The 22,733-nt window shown below is 31.5% G+C and overlaps 2 protein-coding genes across 4 annotated transcripts in view; one reads left to right on the top strand and one right to left on the bottom strand.

Moving 5' to 3' along the window:
• The first annotated feature begins 7,280 nt into the window (after window positions 1-7,280).
• On the top strand, window positions 7,281-19,615 carry LOC113396879 (aldo-keto reductase AKR2E4-like). The gene is made up of 7 exons (XM_026634948.2): window positions 7,281-7,421; window positions 9,595-9,690; window positions 15,532-15,702; window positions 16,377-16,493; window positions 17,745-17,912; window positions 18,818-19,018; window positions 19,369-19,615. The coding sequence occupies exons 1-7, from the start codon at window positions 7,380-7,382 to the stop codon at window positions 19,555-19,557; spliced, it is 984 nt and encodes a 327-aa protein (XP_026490733.1). The 5' UTR covers window positions 7,281-7,379; the 3' UTR covers window positions 19,558-19,615.
• A 1,704-nt stretch (window positions 19,616-21,319) lies between these two features.
• LOC113396880 (alpha-tocopherol transfer protein-like) overlaps window positions 21,320-22,733 on the bottom strand; it is a 171,000-nt gene continuing 169,586 nt past the window's right edge. For all 3 annotated transcript variants that reach the window (XM_064218306.1, XM_026634949.2, XM_064218307.1), the window contains exons 7-8: window positions 22,498-22,600; window positions 21,320-22,073 (exon numbers count right to left, since the gene is read on the bottom strand). In XM_064218306.1, the coding sequence (XP_064074376.1) occupies window positions 21,922-22,073; window positions 22,498-22,600 (255 nt within the window). In that variant the 3' untranslated portion in view covers window positions 21,320-21,921. The remainder of the gene's footprint in view (window positions 22,074-22,497; window positions 22,601-22,733) is intronic.

Below are 22,733 nucleotides of genomic sequence, written 5' to 3' on the forward strand. Positions count from 1 at the left end.
TCTGTAGAGTTATAAAATAGCTACAAGTGAATAAGGGATTAAAACTGCTATTACGAGAAGCGATGCGTATCTTGCAAAATATAATAGACAGGTTCAATATTATACGTGCGTGAACTATTGGCATTTAGGAAGCAACTATGGCATATAAAGGTAAAAGTCCACCGTAATTGCGGATCATTATATCGGATTTGTTACTATAATTTTTATTAGTGGAAATTGGCGCCAACATTTTATATGACTACCAAAAAAAGTTTTGTATTGTTTTCAGGGTTCATGTATGTGTGTACTAATGTAAATTTAATTTTAAGTAGTTAACTTTGTTTAAGCAAATTTGAGCAATTTGAGCAAAAGTGGAAGTACTGTGATTTTGATGACCTTCGTGGTCGAGTAGTGTGTACATCGGTTTTCATGGGTACGCCACTCCGAGGTCCCGGGTTCGATTCCCGGCCGAGTCGATGTAGAAAAAAGTTGATTAGTTTTCTGTTATCTTGGGCCTGGGTGTTTATGGTACCGTCGTTACTTCTGATTTTCGATGACACAAGTGCTTTAGCTACTTACATTGGGATCAGAGTAATGAATGTGATGTTGTCCAATATTTATTTATTTGTGATCATATTATATGTATACTAGTATTACACTTCTTTACATTCAATTATTTAATAATTTAATTAATTATGTAATTAGAAAATTCCAACGTGGTTATAAAATCTGTTTGTGTGAAAAATGTTTTGAAATATCCTTTAAACTTTTAATCTCCTTGAGAATGTGAAAGTGTAAATTGCGCCTCGACAATACAAAAATCTGTCAACGTTGGTGTGGTCGACGTGCATTGGTGACGAGATCAGGAACTATTCTGTAATAAGATCTTATCTACAGAAAATATTACAATGATAATATGTATAATTGATCGTGACTCTTTGAAGTACTACAATAAGTTGTAAATACATAAATTGCCATCTATTTAAGAGGAAATCATAATAAAAATGGCCCAGCGGTCGGATTAGAATGCGTGCGTCTTAACCAATGATTGCGGTTTCAAACCCAGGCAAGCACCACTGAATTTTCAGGTGCTTAATTTGTGTTTATAATTCATCTCGTGATCAGCGGTGAAGGAAAACATCGTAAGGAAACGAAGGTCAAGAATGAAAGATTCTTTGTCTTATAGTTTAAATGCAACGTCGTAACTATCACATTATCGATTCACATCGTCTTGACCTTTTGTATTCATTGTTTTAAAAGTTACTTTTGAATGAGCTTCAAAAATAAATTATAGTTTTTCGGTTATTTTAGTTTTTTATCGTCTATCGAACACATCTTCCGAAATTCCGGGCGTTTGGAAAATAACATATATGGAAATAATGATACAATAACTTGAGTAAAAATATGGACTTATCGAATTATTTAAAATCGAATAAGTTTGAGGTTTTATTCAAAGTAAGATAGCAAATCGCTCTTAAATGTCTTCGCTCATAGACTAAACTTTTATTTTATTTAGAAGCATCAGGAGTATATATATATTATATACCAAAAACCCAAAAGACATCAAATCTCCTATATTTATTCAGCTATAATGCCTTTTCCACAAACTCTCCCACGCTTTGAACGTCAATAAAACATTCGTAAGGGTACTATTTATCAATGGCGAATCTTACAGAATATTGAATTCTAGTTCGTTTAGATGTTTTTGGCAAATATGCAAAGTAACTTGTGATTGAAGATAAAGAAAGAAAAGGAAAATGGAAGGGTAAATAATTGGAAGACAAAGAAATGAAAAAACTATAACGACGTAGGTGAGCCAGTGGAAGAGCCGGATTAACTATGTCTGGGCCCCTTTACACTTTTCTAACTGCGAAAAGTATATCTTTTCTATCAAACGTATGAAAAGTTATTATGATTATATTTTTATTATACTACCACATTAGCAGCCTGTAAATTTCCCACTGCTGGGCTAAGGCCTCCTCTCCCTTTGCATATTCCACCAAGCTGCTCCAATTCGGGTTGGTGGAATACACATGTGGCAGAATTTCGTTGAAATTAGACACATGCAGGTTTCCTCACGATGTTTTCCTTCAACGCCGAGCACGACATGAATTATAAACACAAATTAAGCACATGAAAATTCAGTGGTGCTTGCCTGGGTTTGGCCACGCGTTCTAACCACTGAGCAATCTCGGCTCTCATATATTATATTACTAAGGTACTTTGTATTCAAATAAGTGAAATATTTGCCTACGAAACTAATTAATTTGAAAATCTTATTTCCCAATTTTTTGGCGGCCTGGCCCTTAGGCAATTGCCTCCACGCCTTAATGATTCGGCCCTGGTCAGCGAAAAGTGGTTTTGATGTAATATGCTCGGAGTCATTGAATTCAAATTCGTGCTCCAGTATTGCCATTATTAACATATAATAGACAATATTATGTTTTATTAACATAAACTACACTTCTTCTTTCAATTGATTTAATGTTTTACGTTCCTTCATCCATAGCTGTTTATTTTGTTGAACATGAAATGTATAAAAAATATTTTAAGTGCAATGAGGTTGTTTTATTTTTAAACAAAACAATCTTGTTTAAATAAATGCCGAATGTGCGTAAAAACCTTTGTTCCTGGCCTGAACTCTTTCCGACGATATCAAAACGTGATGTTAGGAGAATAGAGTGTGTATCTGTGTTTATCTTTACCCTATTCAAATGGAAAAAAGATAAACAAGCCTACGATTTACGTATTTCAAAAGATTTGCTAATAACTCAGCTATATTGTGCACTATTAAGAGTTTATGATTAGTATATCTTTATTTATAATACAAAACGATTACATTTAACTATTTATATCAACTTTAATTTTACTTCCAAAATTTCGATAACAGTTTCGTGGACGTTCAAAACGCAATTTTTTCGCAAATCCATAGTGAATATCATAGATTAATCAAGCTCTCGACCAATGATATCGCGTCCATTTGCTATCATGTCAGTGTTGTTTATTTGGTTTTTTTCCTGTTATGGTTGGAATAGAGTAAACATACACACACTCACATAAAATAAACAATTGAGCAGGAGTAATAACTTCTGTACGGTTGGTTACATACCGTTTAAAATTACCTTCATGATCAAAATTCGCCAAAGAATAACTGTTTTTTTGTATAATTGTTACATTCAATATTTTTTGTCGCATTAAGGAAGGACGAATGTTATTCTATTTTAAAATCATCATCAACATAATTAAATTGTTACTTTTTTATCAGAATGTCTATAAATATAAACTTTACAACGTTTTTGAAGTAACGATAGAAGAAGTAGAAGAAGTATAGCTCTGAGGTCGCTTAACACAAAACCTACTCATTCTGATTTATGACTTTTCGATCGGAATATGTTACAATTTTTTGTGTCACTTTGTCCTCCGTTATGATCATAATAAGAGACGCAAAAAGAAAAAGGCAAACAACTTGTTCAACTGATTATTTGTCGAAAAATGTCATATAATTTTTTTTTTTTTTCGAAAACTCGCTGCTAAAGATTGCGTTAAGCGCGCAGATAATAACATGAAACTTAAGGATCGCCTCTACACATTGCAATTGACAAATCGATTATTAGAATTATTTATTTTGGAAAAATGTATCGTTCTTGATGTATAATAAAAGTTAGTGTTTTGGTTGTCGTTTATTTAAGAAACGTGAAAGTTTAACCTATAAAAATGAATTGTCGTTAGTTGTAACCTCAGTCTAGAAACATTACCAATTGAAAGTACAATGTTAAACGTGAGTTATTTATATAAATATTTATACTATTTAAATAGTGTCTTGTGGATTACTTGAGATTTCAGTTATGTTATGATTTATCTAAGTATGACCTTTTTTATTAAACAAGAGTCTGAATATTAGTAAACAATAAAATTGCCACGTCATAGTAGCTACTAACTTGACCGGGCCTCGAGCGTATATTAAATCGTATAAAAGATATAAACATATAAAAGAATAACAAAATTTCAACCTCGAAGTAGATTTTTTTTAATAATTAAATTTCGTCCAAATGACAGCGATTTATCATTATTTATTAGTATCCATAGTAAAATATTTATTTATCTACTATGTTTTTTTTTTATAATTTGTATTTAAATTTGGTAATAGAATTGAAAAGGAATCCATATTTCGAAATTCAAAAAGCTTGAATGTTCAGTCAGGTCTTAGGTCAAGATTAATTGGTTGTCATAGAAAAAAAAAAACGTTAAAAGTTGCAATACGACGTGAAGAATCATTAATAAAACAAAAAGTTAGGTACACGAAATTAAATCGGGTTTATTTAATGTCCGATCATTTTGTTTTAAATGCGTCGTTGCCTCTTTCCTTAGAGTCTACATGGAGGTTATTTTAAATTCGAAACTTGTAAGTAAAATGTTTACAAACCTACTTCGTACTAACTGCTTTCACCAAAGCGGATAATGCAAGTAACAGATAAAAAACTTTAGCGATGTACAGCAAAAAAAAATAATTTAAAAGCGATTGTAAATTCCTAAATGCTGTCACTCCATTTTTTTTTTCATCACAGCTATTTTTTTGTGATGTTTTCAGCATAGATTGTAGTCTAGGCCACAAACACGTCATGTACTATTTTAGTCAATATTTTTTATTAGTATTCCAAATTCAAATTCCAAATTTAGTATTCCAAAAACTGAATAAATATTTTTAGTTGCATAGATAACGATTGTTTTGTTCTAAAAGTCCTAATCGACTATTTTTTATTATTATTTGTATTATAATTATCTCCTTGATCCAGTGGCTAGCTTGTTCCGATGAGGTTGTGCGACCAGACATTTTCAATAACAGACCGTAGTTAGGCAGTTGTCAGTGGATTATTTCCGAAACTCAGCGCGCACTCAACTGTCTAACTATCACGGCACATGAGATATAACCTAGTGACAGACGGACGGGCGAATGCACGAAGTCTTAGTAATACCCGTTTTACCCTTTTGTATGGAACCCTAAAAACCGTGGCTAAAATCGGCCAGAAGGATATCAAAAGATTTGTTTGTAATTTTAGTGAATAAATAAACGATATATTTTATTACGATTTTATTAAAGAATTTGACACCTATATTCATTTACATAGTAACCAAATTTGTGAAATAGTAAAATCTACAATGTATAAGAATGTTAAAAAATATTGAAATATTTACCTACGTACCACATGTATATATTCGTATACTTAACAAAGTGTAAGAAACGTTAATTTCTGTAAAAGTCACACCTTTTTAGAGTGCTTGTAGCATAAAGCATGTCGTTTGTGTATACTGTTAGGAATCATATTAGTAAAATGTTGTAAAATGATCTATGACTAAATCTCATCGTCTTGGATTAGTAACAGTGCTCCAGAAGTTCGAATAGGTCCAGAGTTAATGATAACTTAATAGTAATAAGTATATATTTAAGAACTTAATGTCAAAAGTAATAATTACTAATTAACTTAGAACCATAGAGTATATATTTAATAAAAAGTAAATCAAAACTAACACTCATTAGTGAAAATTATACTAATACTTCAGTGTTGCAATAAATTATTAATAATTTTAATATTTTATCAAAAGATAGATAATTTTTATTTTAATTGACAAACCACAAAGACTTTACTCATTCATTTTTACCAATACTTTACTAAGAGCTTGTCAGAGAAGTGTTACGTAATACAATTTTGTACTTGTCACTTGTTTAAAAAAAAGAAACTCCCCCAAACGTGATTCTGTCTGAACGCATTAAACTTTATATTTACCAAATGGAATTAGATACATTTCATAATTCATAAAAAGTTTTGTGTAATTTGGACTAATTATAAAGATCCGAAAATCAGAGCCGTCTCAAGTTATGCTGGGGCCCTTGGGCACCCTTGAATTTGGGCCCATTTTAGTAGATATTTACTACCATGTACAAATAATTTGCTTATTGCCAGGCCTTGAGTATAGTTTCAAATAAACGGTGCCGTAATTTTCGTAAATTCGTAGGAATCTGATTGGTTATACAATCTTAAGTATAGCCTTAAGATTATATATCTATTTCTATCATGAAGAGCACGTAAATAGCTTTCTACTTTTAATATCGACCATGGTCACTAGCCTTTTGATAAATGCGTTAGTTATTCCTAAAAATTAAAAAAAAAATTGTATAGCAGTCAACGTGATGTGATAAACGTGTGAAACAAATTTTTGGTAATGGGGCCCTCTAAGGATTGGGCCCTGGGTACGTGCCCCGTACGCTCTATGGTAAAGCTGGTAATGAAGATAATTTTTGAAGATATCGGAAAAGTCGATTGGGAGCTTTACTGTCGTCGCGTTAACCAATAGAGATATTTTATGATGAAATCAATACCATCGCCCACGAAGAAATTCGGCAACTCATTTCTTCGTCGCACCGCCAAAAATAGAATTTTCTACCAGCACACGTGTTCCCCTTTTATAACCTGGGTTCCTTCAAAGGAGGCGTGAAAAGGCATCCTGCGGGTTGGTTTTGGTTGACAGCTTGATTAATCTATGATATTTACCATGGATTTGCGAAAAAATTGCGTTTTGAACGTCGACGAAACTGTTATCGGAATTTTGGAAGTAAAATTAAAGTGGAAATGAATAGTTAAGTGTAATAGTGTTGTAATATAAAGGTATATTATTCATAAACTCTTAGTAGTGTACAATATAGCGGAGTTATTAGCAAATCGCATGAAATACGTAAATCTAACGTTTATTAACCTATTTTCCTATTTCCATTGGAATAGGCTATATCATTAGGTGAAGTGGAGTCATATACCTGGCATATATATAGGTGCCAAGGTACTAGTTTTATTCTACCCGTTCAAAGCCGGTACGGGGTAGCTAAATAAATATGATGACAATGACAAGGGTAACAGTCAGCCGTAGTCAGTGACGTAGTTAAGCTGTGTAGCTATTTAACGAAACGTAAAGAAGCATCCGCTAAAAAATATACCTAAAACAAATCTTTATAATTAACTTCACCACAATATAACATTGTGACCGACGTTGTGTATATTAATATATATATTTTTTTATATTTATAATGGTTTAAGGTCATTGTATATTTTTATAGCACAGGTGTTAATAAGCCACAGATAATAAATTGTTTATTTTTATTTTTAAAAAAGTCGCAAATTGTTTTTTTTTTTTTCATTCGTTTAATATAAAGATTTAAAATTAGAAGATACAAAAAACAGATTCGTTTTTTTTATTAATCTAATTATCATAGTTCATATTATGAGTTTATAATACGAGTTGTAGGTTTGTCTAACCAGTCCTTGGACTTGCTGTGGTTTTTATAGTCGGTATATACATGTGTCATCTTAAATGTTACCAGTCAGTTCGGTCGGGACGTTAGATCGATCAACATGTGGTCTTTAGCTTACATTTTTACGTTATTTGGAATGTCTGTAAGTCAAAATTTCGTTTATTTGCCTATTTTTGTATACTTGGGAAAATTAATGGCGTAGATATAGGTTTTTTTTATATGTAAATAACGTTAAAATATATTACGTTTCATATTTTTGTATATACATTTGTTATATGAAGGTATGTAATAATTATATTTATCATAATATTGTATTTTAATAAGTTTATGTAATAAAGTTTTAGACAATATCTTGCCGTGTGAATACGCTTAATTTTCCCAGTAACTAATAATACTGCACGCAATATAATTATATTTTTTAAATTATTATTTGAATGAGAAGGACGTTTTATAAGAAAATGATTTCCTTTGTGACGTTATTAATTATCATTAAATCTCATTTTAATACGAAAACATAAGGTATGATGCCGATTAACATAATATAGTCATATCTTTGTGTTTTAAAATGTATTTTATGTCAAAGTGCCTTGATGCTTATTGCTAATAAGAAAAAACTGGTAAAAAATGATTTATTTAAATGGTGTTAGAGTAATGTTGCAATTCGAATTGAAATACCAAATGTTATTGTTATGGTCATTTAAATATTAACGTATTAAGCATAGTAAGCATAAAGTAAATATGTTTGTTATCTATTTAGAGTAAATTAAGCAAGTAAGTAAGGTATTTGTTTTCTATGAAACTTTGAAATAAATATTGAATTACTAGGAGAGAATATATATATCAATTATAACTAATTCAACTTAATACATTTTTTACTGTTGCGGTATTTACGCAATAAACTCGATAACTCCCAGTGTATATTATGCCTGTATCGATATTTTTATAAATACCTAAAAACTAAGAGAAGTATTAAATTATCATTGGTTGATAGATAATGCTTGGTATACACTTAATGTTATTTTGCGAAACGATCATTACTATTTTTGCAGGCACTCCCTACAAACAAGCTTTTTTTTAAGGATCAATCTTTAAAAATTAATCTCAATAAATACATTCGCATTACTTTAATTAAGATTAATTATGCAGTGTAATCATTTAACTTAAAGAACAAGAATCTATGGCTGAAATATATTTTTTTTTTTTATTAGTTATCAAAGGCTGAATCCTTTTCAGCTTTCATACATTTATGTATAATTGTATTATCTCACTTTTTAATATGTTTTTATACTTTATGTACGTATGATAATACAAAAAGGAAAGGTACTATTATAAAATCTGATACGGTTACATCTATTATTCGCGTTAGGCAATAATTGTAGGGTTAGTAAAAGTCGGTCAATGACCCCGTTTGATTTGCACTAAAGTTTAACCGCCATATATGGTGCTGTAAGTGATAAATAATATAAAACAGGTTCTCATGTAAAAAACTTGACGTGACTTGTTTTTAAAACAGATTGTAAGAGATTTATATAGATGACATGTTATTCTCACAATGGCTAACACGTTACGTCTTGGAATTAATTATAATGACTTATAACTTTAAGCGGGATAGCTATTTTATGTAATTTCTTGAATAAGAAATTATTTCTTCCTACTATTTTTCAATTAATTGTCTAATTTTTATTAATTTATGGTTAAGCTAATAATAAATTAATGTGTTAATTATAGCATAAATAGAAGAGCGTACTATTATTTATTTAAATGTTTATTGACCACATGCAATTAAAAGACAAAGCCGAAATTCATCTATAAAGTAATTCGACGCTAAACTTACTCTAATATTATTTTATTCTCATTTATTTCTCCCAGTAGTTAAAATACGTGAAAATCCCAACCGTCAATTTCATAAACAATATACAATTTTACAGATATACAGTTACATATTAATTAGTCTTAGATGAATACTGTATATATTATCTGTCACATTGACAGTGACAAACATTGCTTTGCGCGGGAAGATTAAATATAAAAACAGCGGATTGATAGCTTAATATGATATATTTTATCGGTTCTTTTTAATACCTATTGACTTTCCTAAGTAAAACGTTGCTAATGAATTTTAAGCTTGTTCCACACAACTGTTCGAGCTGAAATTTTGCACACATTTTCGATATCAATCAATCTAGATTAAAGTTAAAAAAAATCGAGATTAAACGACAACTTTATTCGTTTTAAATCCCGAATTAAATAAAAGTTTTTTTTATTGCTATTATTATAATTATATTGTATTTTTATATTATATATTGTTGTTTTAGTTGGCGGCTGCAAGTCAGGCGCCTTGTATAGAATTGAACGATGGCAACAAGATGCCGGTCGTTGCTCTGGGAACTGGTCGAGGGACTGCGAGTGAGGTATGATATTTTTTTCATCTAATTGTACATACATATAATTAACATGGCTTTAGTTACCGGTATATAAATACTTATTTGAATAGCGTAAGATGGCTATCACAAGAACTCAACATGGCGAGTGTATTTAATTTAATTAGTAAAAATTTCAAAATAAAATTCTACCACTTCAAAGTATTATAATCTTCTATTATTTACAAAAAAAAATACAATCTTCTAATGATTAAATCGTAGATAGAAAATTGCTGCTGATATGATACCCATTTGACATTTCAATTTCCTATATAGCACGCATTATATAAAAAAAATAGTGGCCTACAGTTTGCCGATATTTTTTCGCCGCGTTCTCAGCTTTGAAATTCTATCTAGACTACAATAATAACAATTAGAGCTAAATCAGATCGCTGCCTCACTACGATAGACGCAATGTTCCGCTGTAGTGCCAGTGAAAAGTCATGCTTTTATCAGATACGCTGGCATATTCATTATAGGCCACACTCATTGGTATATAGATAAAAACAGGTTTATGGATACGTATGTATGTTTGGCAGTTAGGTAACTTTTGTTTAACCCGTAACAATAAAACGACCAGCATTTGACCGCTATTAATATTTTAAATTGAATATTGGATTGAAAAGGAATATTGGATGTTTCTCGAACATTTAAAAAACGGCTAGACGAATTTGGATTACATTTGGGATACAGATAGCATTTACCCTCACTTAACCATTCCTCTGTCCTGTGTATCACTTATGATTCCTGCTTATTGTACTGGCTATTTGGACCAAAATCTAACACATGATACCTGACACCTGACAACCTCCCCCTCTTTCAAATGAGAGCGCAGCCGTGGAAGCTGGTTTGTAATTACAAATCTAGTCAAAGTTTTCTCCAAATGCATTGCAGTCTAACAGATGAATTTTATATTTTGATGGTGGCAATAATTTTCAAGAAAAAAAAAAATTGTTCTTATTTCCAATAATGGATTCGAACTTTCGTAATCTGAACATACATGGCTATACGATTATATACGATGCATTTTTATTTGTTATACTGTCATAACTAATGACATTGACATTTCAATTTAAATAAAAATATATAATCAATGAAGGTAAATAATGCTATTTTAAAACCGTACCTTGAACTTTAAATATCTCTTTAAAAATAAAATAAAAATAATTTACAATATTTTTGCTTTCGCTCTTGACTAATTGCAATTTATAATAAAGTGACATATTTTTTTTAGTTATGGCAATCTCCGTTCCATATGTACATTATAATGAAATAAAAAAAGAACTGTATTTAATAGATCTCTTATAAGTTTTATGTATTTTCCTTTTAATCTTATATTTCTTAAGATATCTTTTGTGTTAATTTTTTACCTAGTTTATTTCATATAGTAGTAATTAGAATCATAAATTACTGAGAGTTATGCGTACTTTATCTTAAAATATTTAACAATAAAGTCAGTCCCAAGAATCTTGCATGCATTATTTATTGCAATTCCACATAAATAGAAAAAAAACTGATAAAATAAACAGTACCTAACTAGTAGTGATCAGACGTTATAAAATATTTAACCTTGTGCAAATTAATAACGAAATACATTCGTAACAGTTAAATTAAAAAAAAAAAAATACGCCAATGTATGTGGTCACTGTGTTAAACATTTTTGTCAAAATTAAATGACAAAAATATAAAAAATTAGTCGAACTTCAAACACAAGAAAATACTAGAAATAAAAATTGCGATTCACTGAAAAAGGCAACTATCGTATGAACTTTCATCTCTTATTTTCAACTAGCTGTTACCCGCGGCTTTGTCCGCGTAGAATATGAATATATTTAAAAATTAACTTAAATGTTACGTTAATTTAATACCTCTTTGTATACCGCATTGGTGTGTATTTCAGCCCTTAGGGTAGAATATCCAGAAAAGCTTAAATGCGAATCAACTCATTTTAATCGGTAGCCCAAAAATAAAATTTCCTGCTTCTAACTTCAAAACGACAGACTTCCAGACTAACCTGAATACGAAATGTTAACACCTATTTTTCCCTTTAGGTCTAAAATATCAAGAAACGCTTAAATACGTATCTACTCAATTTTAATCAGTAGCTCAAAAATAAAGTTTCATGCTTCTTTCTTAAAAATGACGGACTTCTATACAAACTTTCAACCCTTTTATCACCGTAGGGGTAGAATATGCAGGCACACTTAAATAAGTATCTACTCCTTTTTAATCAGTATCCCAAAAATAAAGTTTCATGTTTCTAACTTAAAAAATTCCATAAGAACGTTCAACCCTTATTTCACCCATTTAGGGGTAGAATATCCAAAATTCCCTCCTGAGTAGGTGTCATGATGAGTGAGTTTATAAGTGTACAGCCTAAAATATAAGTTTTATGCTTCTAGTTCTAAAAATTCTAAACATGACAATACTTTCAACAACTTATAATAGTTCATCCCCCTTTTCAACCCTTTACAGCACAGCACTCATAAGTGATAATTTCTAATTATTTTTTTTTAAACTGTCCTTATCTCTTTAACATAAGCCTAAATATACAATCTTCATATTTCTAACATTAGAAATTACAAATTTCTATTTGGAAATTTTATTAAAAAAAAATCCATTTATTTTTAAACTATAAAGGAGTATCTAGATAACAAAAGGTCACGATTGCCAAAACGTGTACGAGCGGTTCTTATGTGGGAATACTGCAACTCAAGAGTAGTTTTCTTTTATTTCATTTTATTTTCATTATCAAATCCAAAATAAAAAAAAAATATATAGTTCAACATGATCAAGGCAAAAGTTCTACTACTTACAGGTAGTCTCATCGTGCATTATCATATTACACAATGTAATTATTGAAAATATAAATTAAACATAAGCATAATAATTTAAAATAAGAAATATAATACATTTTTTAAACTATTATATAATAAATAATAATTAATAAAACCAATAAGATAAACCATATGATTAGAATTGAACACAAATAAAATTCTTTATTTTTCGATTGAATTGATGGCGACTATCGTGACATGTCCAAATCTTTTACTTTAATACTGATGGTGATGTGTAACAATGATAATCTCGACGTAATGGAATTCCCTAGTTGCGTTTTATATAATCTGGTATAAAATAAATGGCTCATATTACGGGAATTCATGTGAGGGACGTTTAAATAGAATTTTGATAAAAGTTCCGGACAGTCAATATTATTTGTTAAATAAATTAAATAAAAATTTTATTGACAATATTTTTCGTCTATTCTCCAGACTTTGTATATGGAACAGATTAAAACCGTATAAATAAAATACTAGTATTAATTGACTCGTACATATTAAATGTGTATGGTATAACAAATAACTTGTATATCATAATATAAAAAAGTATAAATTGCAGGTGCTTATGCTAATAATATTTTATTATGATTAATAAACAGTTATGTGTTAATTGTTCGCGTTGCGTAGTATGTAATGTTATAGGTTACAATTTACAATTTTTTATTGAAAAAGTTAAACAATAAACTTATCACTAAGCACTTAAAATTAACATTTGATATAGGTAACATTCAAAGGTGTAATCAACATTGACCTTCACAAACAATAATGATACAAATCTTGTAAATTAAAATTTAATTTTTATTTCGTATCGTCAAATTATTTATTTAGTTATTACGTTTTGTTTCAATTTTATCCACGTTATTGATTATTAAGCGTTATTGGTCTGTCATGATCTTTTCTATAGGTATAAGTTTTTTTTTTGTTCGAGATTAGCTCGTTCATATAAGTGACAATCATAATTAATAAAATTGGTAACGAATTATAAAGACGTTTTTATTTCGTTGTGTAATACTTAATAATTATTTCGAGTTTTTTTTTTATTTTATATTTTTTTAGCAATTGCACTAGATCGCATACTATTCTGCCAGTCGATTAATTTAGAGAATACATAATTCATTCATTTAATTATACTGAATATATTATCAGGTTGTTTTATTCTTGTACATCTGTGACAAGGGGTTAGGATCATGGAAACAACGTACAGTTTAGGTTTCCTCGCGAAATGTTTCCATTGCATTCAAGTTAACCAAATTACGTTCAATACAATTTTTTTTTTGTATCATAAAGGTAGGCGGACAATCAAATGGGCCACGTATGGTAAGCGGTCACCACCGCCCACAGACAATGTCGCTGTAGGAAATATTAACCATTTCTTACACCGTGCGCCACCAACCTTGGGAACTAAGATATTAGAACCCTGTACTTATAGTTACTGGCACACTCATTCTTCAAACAGAAACACAGCAATACCGAGTATTGCAGTTTGGAGGTAGAATGTCTGATAAGTGGGTGCTACCTACCGAGTCGGGCTTGCAGGAAGCCCTACCACCAAGTAAAAGATGAAATAATAGAGTATGATAGTTGAAAGTTAAATTGATAAGACTGAAATGATTGATTTATTTTATTTAAATAGCGTTGAATACTAATTGACTTGTAAACATATATATGTAAGAATTTATATGATTTATTGACAGTTCAATGAACTTTGCTATTGAAGATAACTGTCTTGCCATTATTATTGTTTGTTGTAATTTGCGCTTAGAGGTCAATGTCCAAGAGTATTGATCATAGATACTGTACGAGTATATCAGAGGTATTGACCGAGGTATTATTTTTTTGGTATAGCGATATTGCTTTGGATTTTTGAATATATTATCGAGTTATTCTTTAAATTAGTAGATAGGTATAAAAAAATATACATAAACCTTTGCTTTATTGAATTCTGATCGATCAATCAGTGGTTTAAGATTTTGATATCCAATAACTCTACATGGTATTCGAACTTGAGCTCAAAGGCAGTTCGAATCAGTTATTGATACGACGCAGTTTAAACATATCTGAGTAACTAATACTTATTTACAAATTTAATTCTAAATAATTAGTAACACAACTAGATTCAACAATGTGGCTTCCGCTGCACCTGGAGAGGGGAGCAGATATCAGGTAACCTATACTCTATTCCAACCACAAGAGGAGAAAAGCCAAATAAACAACGTTTGACAGCAAATTGACGCAATATTTGCATTGGTCGAGAGCTTGATTAATCTATGATATTCACTATGGATTTGCGAAAAAATGCGTTTTGAACGTCGACGAAAATGTTATTGGAATTTTGAAAGCAAAATTAAAGTGGTTATAAGTAGTTAAGTGTAATGGTGTTGTATTATAAATAAAGATATATTAATTATTAACTATCAGTAGTGTACAATAAAACTGTGCTGTTAGCCAATCGCATGAAATGCGTAAATCAAAGGTTTGTTTATCTTTATTCCTACTTAGATTGGAATAGAATATATGTGTTAAGTAACGATATAAGCTATATATGTTCAAAGTTTCATCTAAATCCGTCGAGCTTATTTGGGCGATTTAGGACAAACATACAAACATCAAATATTATAATATAAAAATAAAACGTACGTACGTAAGTTTACGTAGTAAAAGTACGGTTATACAAGCACTTTTGAATCGTCATTTTACAGAACTGTATAAAACGTAAAGGTACCACCGGTTCGGAAAAACGACCGTTGCGTATTAGTTGCGAGGGTTGATTTACGTTCTATTAATAAGGTAAAATGACGATTAAAGTACTTATAAGGAAGAACCTGCCACCACTAATTTATAAATGCTTTAGATTTTTTGTTTCGTATTTGAAGTACTATAAATAACCATTAAAGTTCTCGTGGCAAGTCACTCGATCACCAATTTGCACACTTGTTTATGACAAAAATTATTTGTTTAACATTTGTTTAATAGAAAAATTCTATAATTCCAGTCCGCATCAGTAGACGAAGTCCGTCAGTCTGTTTACTGGGCTATCGAGGCTGGATACAGGCATATCGACACAGCTGCTATCTACTTCGACGAGCCTCAGGTCGGTCAGGGAATAGCTGATGCGATAGCTAACAAGCTGGTCACCAGAGAACAATTATTTGTTACTACTAAGGTATGTATATATTCTGATATTGGGTGTCTTTGGGTAGAGGACCTTTGGGTATATATAGATAGATAAAGATCCTCTACCGAAAGATTGCCAGTTTTAACAAAAATACCACGTATTCTAGGATTGGTAAAGTATGTTACTGTATATATTAATGTTGATGTGAGATTTTTTTTTTTGATATCGGTTGGCGGACGAGAAAATGGGCTACCTGATGGTAAGTGGTCACCACCGCCCATAGACAATGGCGTTGTAAGCAATATAAACCATTCCTTACATCACCAATGCGCCACCTTTGAAACTAAGATATTACGTCCCTTGTGCCTGTAGTTACACTGGCTCACTCACCCTTCAAACTGGAACACAACAATACTGAGCACTGCTGTTTGGCGGTAGAATATCTGATGAGTGGGTGGTACCTACCCAGACGGGCTTGCACAAAGCCCTATCACCAAGTAAATCGTATCATACGATCCAATTATCGTGTCGTACTATATCATAACAGAATTTGCCATACTGCACAGTACTGTACTGTGAGCTGCATTGTACCGACACAGTATGTCGTAGAGAACCGCTCCTTCTTTTACATTTTGCACCTTAAACATGCTTCCTACTAAAAAAATCTTCTTGCATATATTTTGATAGTGGAACAGAATTCTGATGTTTGGATTTATTTTCAGCTATGGAATGACAAACATCGAAGAGAACAGGTGGTACCCGCGCTCAAGGAGTCGCTCGGAAAACTTGGTCTCGACTACGTTGATCTCTTTTTGATACATTTCCCAGTCGCTGAGAAGGTATGTCATCGTGTTCATTATTAGGTTTCCCCCAAATTTTCAATAACGTGAATATGTATCGTCAGTAAAAAGAAAGAAAAACTTTAGCAAACTGATACTATTGGGAAACTAAGTTTAAAGTTTGTACTTAAAATTTTATTGCTTGATTAATTATTTAAAATCTAATAGAATGATCTTTAGGATCTTTATATTTATTTATATATTGTTATACTTTTAATGAAGGTTTTTGCACGACTACTCCAAGGTATAATCAAGACAATTTGGGACAAGAGACGAATCTTTAGATCGCTTTATTTTTTTAAGTAAATTAAATATATTATACTGACTCAAAAATATATATAAAAAAATAAAGTTTTACTAATAACCTATAGAAACTGAACTAAAGTTAATTCTTCTACATATATTTAATACGAGATATATACGAAATAACAAAGATTAGACATTAATCACAGCATGTGATGCAAGAATGACCATGATTCATTTAGTTTATTTCATCATTTAAGTAATTTAAATGTAATGGCATTTAATTTCCTTATTAAAAAAGCAACAGTACCGAGTAATATTGAAGCGTCAATAGTGCAATCGTTTATAGCCCCCCTAGTGATGTAAAAAGTCGCAGGATCCTGACCCCTTGGGCTATTGTCGTTCTAACCTAACACAAGTGATAAGCTTAAAGGGAGGGGTTAATAGGAATATTAGTAATTCCTTAATTAATATGGGGCATTGCTATATAGAATAGGCTAGTAATAACATTGTAGGAAGGTGTTGTGATGTAATCAATTATTTCTCTTGTATTTTTTATTTTAATTGATGACCTCCGTGGTCGAGTGGTGTGTACACCGGTTTTCATGGGTACGTCACTCCGAGGTCCCGGTTTCGATACCCGGCCGAGTCGATGTAGAAAAAGTTCATTAGTTTTCTATGCTGTCTTGGGTCTGGGTGTTTGTGGTACCGTCGTTACTTCTGATTTCCATAACACGAGTGCTTTAGCTACTTACATTGGGATCAGAGTAATGTATGTGATGTTGTCCAATATTTATTTATTTATTTTTTATAATATATTATTTTTACTGACTCTAATTCGTAAGTGTGCCAAATTAACAAATGTAGGTATAATTGTAATTGCACTGGTTATTATTAAAGAAAACTTACTCTAGATTTTATAAAGGAAATTATTATAGATACATTTTTTTATAGATATATATTTTCTTTATATAAATATTTATGTTACATTCTAATTGCTTCTAACAGGAGGACGGTTCCCCTGACGATGTGGACTACTTGGAGACCTGGCAGGGAATGGAAGATGCCAGGCAGCAGGGCCTGACCAGGTCAATTGGAGTGTCAAACTTCAACGCCACACAGATTGACCGTTTGATCGCCAACTCTAACGTCCGGCCTGTTGTCAATGAAGTTGAGGTACGAGTTTATTAACTGGTATAGTTTGTACACTTACAATAAATCATTCTTGGGACAAGGGATCCCTTTCTATAATAAAATTTCGCAGATATTTTTAACTTTGCCGTTTCATGAATTCAAATCATTTGTAAAAAGTACTTTGGTAAAGAAGGCATATTATTCGATACAAGATTATATTGATGATAAAAAAGCGTGGAGTTAATGCTTGTTGACTTCCAGGCAAGAGACATAATATACATATATAATTGTATTTAACTAACATGACTGTATTTTTAGATGTTGAAAAAGAGTAACTACTGAGTTTCTTGCCGGTTCGTCTCGGTAGAATCTACATTCCTAACCGGTGGTAGCTTCACTTTAAATAATTTGTTAAATGACGATTCAAAAGTGCTTGTAAAAGCCTACTTGAATGAAGTATGTTTTTCTTTTGATTTTGATTTATCATCAGTCGACCAAAAGTTTGTGATACACCAAATGCACGTCTACCTTTACTAGTGTAATTATCGTGTATGCAATTGATTACTAGGGGGGAGGGCTTCGTGTCAGCCCCGACAGGTACCATCTACTCAGCAATAGTTAGAATTGATGCTTTCCACATACGGTAACATCTTAGTTGCCAAGGTTTGTGGCGTATTGGCGATGTTAGGATGGTAATTATGTTTTAAAGTGCCAATGTGTATGAATGCTGGTGACCACTTATGATGCTACCACCAATGTGCCTACCTATTTTGGGTTTTTTTTTTTTTATGAATACTAATTTAAAGATCTTGTATAATCTGTATAGTTTTATAAATAGAATGCTTTATTTATTAATATATTTTTAAAATGAACTAGTGTTTCTATTTCTTTGTAATTCTAAATAATAAAATAGTCTATACTATAATTAACTAAATTTTTATTTCCAGGTGAATCCAACTCTTACTCAAGAAGCATTAGTAAGTCATTGCCAAGAGCTCGGTGTGGCGGTGATGGCGTACAGTCCCTTCGGTTTCACGGTCTCTCGGAAAAACCCTGACGCTCCTCCACCACGGTCTGATGACCCCGTACTCGTGGGAATGGCCAACAAGTACAAGAAGTCTACCAGCCAAATCGTCCTGAGATATTTGGTAAGTGATAAATATTAGTAAGCGTAACAATAATTTAAAGGGGCAATTTATTTAATAGGGCAAGTATGATTATGATGATTCAATGTTTTGGTGCTTTCCGGGAGTGAAAACACTGCCAATTTCCAAAACTCGTGCAGTTATGGACAACTTCGACAGAAAACTCAATACCTTTTATTTATTCGGGGGTTTGAAGACACCTGGAACTCCAGCTTCATCACCTAGATACTGGATTAAGCTAGAAATGCAAATAGTGTATAAAATAATGATGACACAAACACGAATACCATTTGAAGAGAATAGAGACGTATGTCAATAAGGTTAGGTATATTCATTGGTCGTTTTTCTTTCAGATCGACCGCGGTCTCGTTCCCATTCCAAAATCAACGAACAAGAATAGAATCGCCCAGAACATCGACCTGTTCGACTTCTACCTGACCAAAGAAGAAGTTGAATTGATCAACAGATTCAACAAAAATATTCGCGTCATCGACCCCGTCGATTGGAAAGACTATCCCAATTATCCGTTTTGGGAATATTGATTTTTACTTTAATGTAATATATTTAAGTGTATTAATAAAAATGGATTAAGTACATAAATGCTTTTTACTTGAATAGTAGACTGAGTTCACTTCAAATAGTATACGGAATTCATATGCAGCTCGAATGGCAAAGAAAGTCTTGACCAGATGACGCTTTGTATATATTAGCTGCACGTTCCGACTTTGCTGGTCTATATTACAGATTCTGCCGAACATGAGTTTTACGAATTTTTAGCCTTCCGCGATGAATAAGCTCTCTAACACTGAGAGAAGTTTCCAATCAAACAAACAAACTCTTCAGCTTTGTAATATTAGTACAGATCAGGTTTGTAAAATAAACTTTCGATTTCTGGATAAAAATATGGAAACAGTTCTGCACGGAGTGCAATTGTCTGTTATTTGAAATTGGGAAAGTAACAGCGTCTGTCTCACAGGAGATATTTCTGATTACGAGCAAATCACAAAAATAAAAATTAATAATAATTCAATTAAATTAAAATTGTACGTACACTTGCAAGTTGAGACACGCTAATTTTAAGCAACAGAAATACCTTCTAAGCTGCATTCGTTTTTTTTTTTCATTCTCCTTAGTGAGACTCCTGACAAATATTTCAAAGTCGGTTGAAAAGTTCAGACGTGAAAGCGTAATTAACAAATAAACAGACTCAATTTCGCATCTATAAAACTACACATTTAGAATAAATATTACGTTTTGTTTAGTACATTAATATAACAGTATACTTCAACTCTCTGCATATAGTATATAGTCCTCTTGTAAAGGTGAAACTCTCCACCTGGGAGAGTTTTGATCCTGGCGCACATCATAGGCTAATCAACTGTACAAGAGATAACATAACCCTGGTCGGGTCAGTAAAAAAAATACTGAGTTTGGGAAGGATTCTAGAAAAAATAAGTGGCTCGCAAACCACCGAAGAGTTGGTTTGAACTTTTTTTTGGGTTGTTATGGGATGAGAAAATAAAAAGTGGGAGCGCTCACACTTGAGTGTCAAAAAAAGTAATCCTTTATAACTTTTTTATTAATAACATAGTGTTTAATCATTAGGTCGCTAGATGGCGCTACATGACCTTGAAATCGCGCTATCGTTTGTTGCCTTTATATATTTTAGAATGTCAATTTAGTTTTTTCGTTAGACTGTTTTCTTTTTTGTATTTTATTTTACAACACATCCTCATATATAGTTGGTTGGTATCAGCGTTGCAGAACTATCGATAGTTGACCTCGAAAACTATTCAGGATATCGATATTATCGTTTTGATTAATACTATTGATAGCTCTCCGTGAGCAATACTATTGATTACAGTAATGCTATCGATACTAACGATAGTATCCCTAGCTCTCTGTAAGCAATACTGTTGGTAGCAGCGATACTCTTAGTGCTATCGATAGTATCGATAGTTTTGGACTATCGATAGTTTAGGTTAAAAGTAACGGTTTTTGCAATACTATCGATATTATTGACACGTGACAATACTATCGACAGACTATCGATATGCAACACTAGTTTATATTCAAGATTGTTATTTTTATTAACACATTACCAATATGGATTTAAAACATTTAAGGTTTAACTAAATATCAACTAAAATATTTTTATATCATATAATATAAGCGTATTTAAAGGATATAGATATGTACATATTAGGATAACATATATAGATATACTAACATAGTTACTAAAATTAATCAATAAAAACGAAAATTAAAATATAATCAATTTATTTTGGAATTATAACATTTAAAACAATCACATTTTTATACATAAATTTTAATATTTCAAAGGTAATTTGTATTAGACAGTTACAGTCCGCTTAGATTATAAACATTACACCATTTTAATTTGAAATAAAATTTAATCTAACTTAACAATTACATTTAAACATATCGATATAATCCTACGCAATTAAAGATAATTTGAGGTATATTACTAGACCACGTTAAGTTGTCCCATTGACGTCACGATAGGGTATCATTTTTGACATTTAACAATCGAGTTTCAATTTTGCTCCTACATAATAACTCTTACAGCTATCGTAACGTTGATGTCACAAAATAACGACACATTTTTGCATTTGCTGTCCGATACGATAAATCGTATCGTATGACAGATACCGTATCGTATGAATGGTTTCTGTATCGATTTTTAGTACTAGGCCATTCTTCAGGGAGATAAGGTGATGTCGATTTAGTTTAGCAAAAACCTTAGGAAAATTTATAATCTTTTAATGCATCTTCTTGCATGCAGGACAACTGATTGAAGTAAACGGCTCTACATGTAAAAATCAGCGAGATATACTATAATTTTAATTGATACTTATTTAAATGTCGGTCAAAAATTTTGAGAATCAGTCGATAGCAAGCTGCCTGAAGGAGCCATCGATGCCGAAGAGTTCATCATAGTTGGTCGGCTTCCCAGGTCGGAGGCTTTCGTTTGCGATTAGAGCATCTTGCAACTTGAACCAATCCCTGTATTCTATTAGCTTCTCAGTCCATCTCTCTGTAAGGAGTTATTTGATTTTAGAAACCATTTCTTCGAGACCCATATTTTACTTGAACGGCAGACAGACAAGATCTTTTGAGGAGCAGTTGTTATATTTCAAGATTTATTTTTATCTTATATAAAATATCAATTTTGTATGTATAACTTTGCCTTATATGAGTTACTAAAAATAGTTAAGTGCTTGAATGTAGGCTAAAGAAAAGTAACGCTCAGGTAATTCATGCCCTATTTTATTAAGCGCAAAGACGTATTTTAAGGCAATGGATTAATGCAGCACTTTATAAAGCTATGTTTAATGTAAGTCTTGTTCAGAATTGCTGTTGAACAATCGACTTAATTATTCTGACGTTGTAAAATGTTTTGTAAAGAGTTTGTATCAGCTGGTTTTCAATATAAAGTAAAGCTAAAATGGTAAAGGTACCTTGAAGTTCGTCCATAGTTCCACATTGGCCGCCGTACTCCTTCGGCAGCATCTCTTGAGGAACGTACTTGTACAGATCTTTTACTTCTTTGTGAATGAAAATCTATGTGAGAAATTGTATTTTTGTTATTCAAATGAATATTCACTTGGAAGTTTTGTTGCTTCTATATTTAAAAAAAAGTTCGTACTTATGAACGTGCGTGTGAAAAGTTTGGAGCAACCCGCATTGGAGCAGC

This window comes from Vanessa tameamea, chromosome 21 (genome assembly GCF_037043105.1).
Source record: "Vanessa tameamea isolate UH-Manoa-2023 chromosome 21, ilVanTame1 primary haplotype, whole genome shotgun sequence".
In the NCBI taxonomy this organism is placed as follows: Eukaryota; Metazoa; Arthropoda; class Insecta; order Lepidoptera; family Nymphalidae; genus Vanessa; species Vanessa tameamea.